Source organism: Tupaia chinensis, unplaced genomic scaffold, assembly GCF_000334495.1.
Source record: "Tupaia chinensis unplaced genomic scaffold, TupChi_1.0 Scaffold000211_1, whole genome shotgun sequence".
Classification (NCBI taxonomy): domain Eukaryota; kingdom Metazoa; phylum Chordata; class Mammalia; order Scandentia; family Tupaiidae; genus Tupaia; species Tupaia belangeri.
The window spans coordinates 567,771-571,907 of NW_006159686.1; the positions used below are offsets into that span (position 1 = coordinate 567,771).

At 60.4% G+C, this 4,137-nt stretch overlaps 1 protein-coding gene across 1 annotated transcript; it reads left to right on the forward strand.

The window, feature by feature from the left end:
* The first annotated feature begins 6 nt into the window (after positions 1-6).
* Positions 7-3,227, forward strand: LRCOL1 (leucine rich colipase like 1). The gene is given in 6 exon segments (XM_006147356.2): positions 7-70; positions 1,679-1,804; positions 1,933-2,058; positions 2,132-2,162; positions 2,165-2,244; positions 2,753-3,227. Coding segments are annotated over 6 exon segments (420 nt in total). The 5' UTR covers positions 7-16; the 3' UTR covers positions 2,756-3,227.
* Positions 3,228-4,137: the final 910 nt, after the last annotated feature.

Consider the following 4,137-nt stretch of genomic DNA (forward strand, 5'->3'; position numbering starts at 1 on the left):
GCAGCTGCTGCTCTTGATGCTGTCCGCGCGTGGGGCTGTCCACAAGGCGGTGATGCCGCTGTCGCACAAGGTGAGGCGCCCGGGCCTCCGCAGGCACGCTGGCCGCTCTCCTGGGGTCCTGGCCGTCTCTTCCACGCGAGCTCCCGCCCTCTCTGCCCAACCCCACTCTCCTGGACCGGGGACCCTGGCCTGCGGCCCTGCCTCCCGGGACGGGGGTGTGCCAGACGGCTGTGTGCACGGGCGCCGGGCCCAGGGCTCTCCTGCTTCCTTTACTGTGCGAGTTGCCCCAGTGCCAGGAGACTCCCCACACCTACCACCCCCAGCCCTGTCGCCTGAGGTCCTCTGAGCCCCTTCCCTCCCCTGCCCTGATGCAAACCGGCCCTGCTGGACTGCCTCCCGGCCTCATCACTCTTAGGAGAAATGGACGGTCCTGGGACGCGTGCCCGTTAACATATCCCTTGTCTGAGGTAGCAGGCCTCAGTGGGCCCTGGGGGCTCCCAGGTCTCCGCCCTTGTGGGGCCTTCCTGAGATAACAATTCCCTGGTGATTTTTTTACATGTTTTTATTTATCTATTTAGCTGTTTTGATTTTCAAGCCGCTGGGTCCAGGACTTGAACCACAGTTGGTCATGAGGCAATCCAGGGCCTTAACTACCAGGCCTGTGATGTCTTAATGTGGCTGTCCTTCCTCTGGACTCCGCCTGTCCTCTAGGCCTCGGCAGGCTCCAGAAATGGAGCCTAACAGGAGAGGCCCCTCGGCCCCCTGTTCTGCACCTCGCTTTTTGAAAACGCATTTTCCCGTAGTGTTTTGTTACTTATGGCAAGTTTTATTTAGCAATGGATTTATTATTGTTATTTCAAACCTTGCTCAGTTTCAGTGCCTAACACCGACGCAGTAGGTGCGACCCACTGCCACGCAGCTCCGAAAACCCCTTGCCTATCTTAGGACCCACTGTGGCAGACCAGCAAATGGCGTAGTGGTTATGTCGCTGCACTCCCACATAGCTGACCGGTCTGAGTCCCGACCTGGCGGCTTAACACGCACACCGGGTGTGTGTGTGTGCCCAAAATCCCAAGGAGAATGGGGACGGCATTGCGATGTGGCCATCCCCCCTGGGGGGTGATTTCTCGCTTTCTATCTCTCTCTGTCTCTCCGGCGAGTGCATATGTTCTGTAGCAAAAAACCTCTCAAAAACAAAACAAAACAAAACAAAACAAACCTACTGAGGGCCCTGAATCACTGTCAAAGGCCACTGTTACCATGGCACCTTCTTCAGAGGTGACAGCAGACAGGCTAGGTGGGCTGGCAGGTGTGAGTTGGAATGTCTTCATGCGCTGTGTGATCCTAGGGCAATCCCTTACGCTCTCTGAGCCTCGGTTTCTTTGCTTGTGGACTGCCAGCACAGGGGTGGCGAGCTGGCCTCCAAGCCTGACCCAGCTGCTCCTTCAGCTCTATGACTCAGTTCACTCCTCGTCCACGTGGGGACCCTTCACCATGGGCACCCTACCACTGACCTGCCTGGCCTACTTGGTCTGGGAGCTCCAGTCCGCAGGTGACCCATGGTGGTGGCCGCCTGAGCTTGAAAGATGGGCATCAGCAATGGGTGCAGGAGGCCCTGTGGAGTGCTGGGCCCACTGGAGTTGCTTGGAGCAGGTGAACAGAGCCCGCGGGGTTTCAGGGCATCGGACAGGCCTGTGAGGACCACTCCGAGTGCCAGAGCGGCTGCTGCGTCACCAACAGCCTGAACCCGCAGAAGTTCTGCACCCCCCAGACCGTCTTCCTGCAGTGCCTGTCCTGGAGAAAGGTGTGTGGGGTGCGCTGGAGGGTGGAGAGTGCGACAGCACCCCGTTGCCACGCTCCCACCTGCCCCTGCAAGGGTCAGGGGAAAGGGGCAGGCGGGCAGCAGAAAGGACAGTCTCCTGTGGCCTGCAGCCCAACGGGTACAACTGCTCCGGCCACTCTGAGTGCCGGAGCGGCTGCTGCGTCAGGACTGACAGTGCCCCGCAGACCTACTGCCAGTCCAAGACCATCTTCCTGCAGTGCATGCCCTGGCGCAAGGTAAGCCCGTGGGGTGCGGCCGCCTCCCTCCCTGCCTGGTGGCATGGGGGACTTCCAGCCTGTGTCTCCCCAGCCCCACGGACACCAGTGCACAGAGCACCGCGACGGTGCTCCTGCCGTTTGGCCGAGGCCAGCCCCTACCGCTGCATCCCCCGGAGCGGGATCCTGGCCCTCTGTCTGCCTCTGGTGCGTGCCCTGTCCCTGAAGGGGCCGAAGCAGGGTAGCCACAGGCCCCAGGGAGAGAGGACGGCTCCCCTCCTTGCTCCTCTCACCACACACAGCCTCTGGGCACCTTCCAGTGGCTGAGCTAAATTGGAGACCTAGGACACTCTGGGACCGCAGAGCCCAGAGGCAGCCTGGGGACCGGGGTGGGGGCACAGCAGGAGAGGCGGGGGGAGCAGCTGGCCACGGGGCAGTGGGGGCCAGGGTGCGCTTCAGTGCAAGAGCCAGCAACTGAGGTCTCGAGTGGGTGTCTGGCCCCTAAAGGAGAACCACGCAGTCTGTGAGCCCCTCCGGGACTTGCCAGCTCCGGGAAAAGGGCCTGCCCACAGCAGGTGCTCAGTGTGCCCACCTGAGCAGGTTGTCCTGAGCCGGGAGGGAGCTGTTCCCGCCCCCCGCCCCCTCTGCTGGCCTCTGTGTCCTTCTGCCAAGTCCCCTGGCACTCCTGCTTCCTGATGGCCACTGTTTCCTTTAGTGACACAGACACGCGTGTGCACTGAAGAGCGTGCCGGACCTGAACCTCGCCGGGCCAGCGCTTTGCTCATGTGGCCCCTCCAGGAGGGGACACTTGACGTCTACAGCAGTCAGGGACACTGTCACTTCCTCTTGACAACCCACTTCTCGAGGCCAGCAACGCAGTGTCTGTGGGCTCATCACAGCTGCGGGGCTGGCCTTGACTACTGAGCGTGAGTAAATGAATGCTGTGATGGGTGAGGCTCACTTACCGCCGTTTCCAAGTGGGACAACAGCACCTGGTGGGGCTGACTCTGGGGAGGAAGGTGAGAGAGGCCCAGGTATTCGAGTCCCGAGAGGAAGGTGCGGGAGGAGTGGGGACTGGTGCGGCAGTCCACGGCAGGGCAGCCTCTCTCTCTCCCGTGCGGACATGTACGGTCTGGCAAGAGCCGGAAAAGAAAAAGAAAAAGGGGCCTGCAGGTGGTGTGGTGGTTAGGGTGGCCAGACTCCCACATGGCTGACTGTGGTTCTAGTCCTGGACCTGGCAGCTTGCTTTCTCACGTCACTTCTCTCTCCGTGTGTGTCTATCTGGTCAACTTCAAAAATAAAATATAGGGATCAGCAGTTAGCATAATGGCTATGTCGCTGAACTCCCATGTAGTTGACCGCAGTTCAAGTCCTGGGTCCGGTGGCTTGGACTGACTCTGGGCGCGTGTGTGTCCATGCCCAAGATCCAGAGAGAATGGAGAAGGGATTGTGGCGTGGCCATCCCCTCAGGGGTGATTTCTTGCTTTCTGTCTCTGTCTCGCTGGCGAGTGCACACGCCCTATAGCAAAAACCTCTCAAAAATAAAATATAAAATAATGACAATGTGTAAAATTAAACAAAAAAGAAAAAGGGTAAAAGAAAGTGGGGACCAGTGTCTGTGTCTGCCACGGGAGGAGGCAGCAGAGGGTGGAACCCCCAGAGAACACTGCAGCCTGCAGGCCATGTGCAGGGCTGGGTTCTGAGGTCGTACCTCGGGCTGTTCTGGCACTGGCTGGCTACTGCGACCAGAACCTCTGAGCTCAGCTCCCTTGCGCAGCAGTGCCCCCTGCTGCAGAGGAGGGCCGGGGCGCCTGTCCTGGGCGAACTTCTGAGATGGCAGGCCCAGGGGGAGAGGGCGCAGGGCTGGCAGGCCTCTGCCCTTCAGGAGGCCGGGAGCCGCCCTGGGTTCTGCCAGAGGGCCCGCAAAGGCAGCCTGGAGGAAGCTCTGCCCGCCAGCGTTCCTGAGCCCACGGGAGCCTTCGGTGCAGGCCAGAGCTTCCACCTGGACGCCACCGCTCTGGGCACTGGCGTTACACCGTGATTTATGATTTTGCTAGAGCACAAACACTAGCTGGAGAGAGACCCAGAGATCGAGAGGGA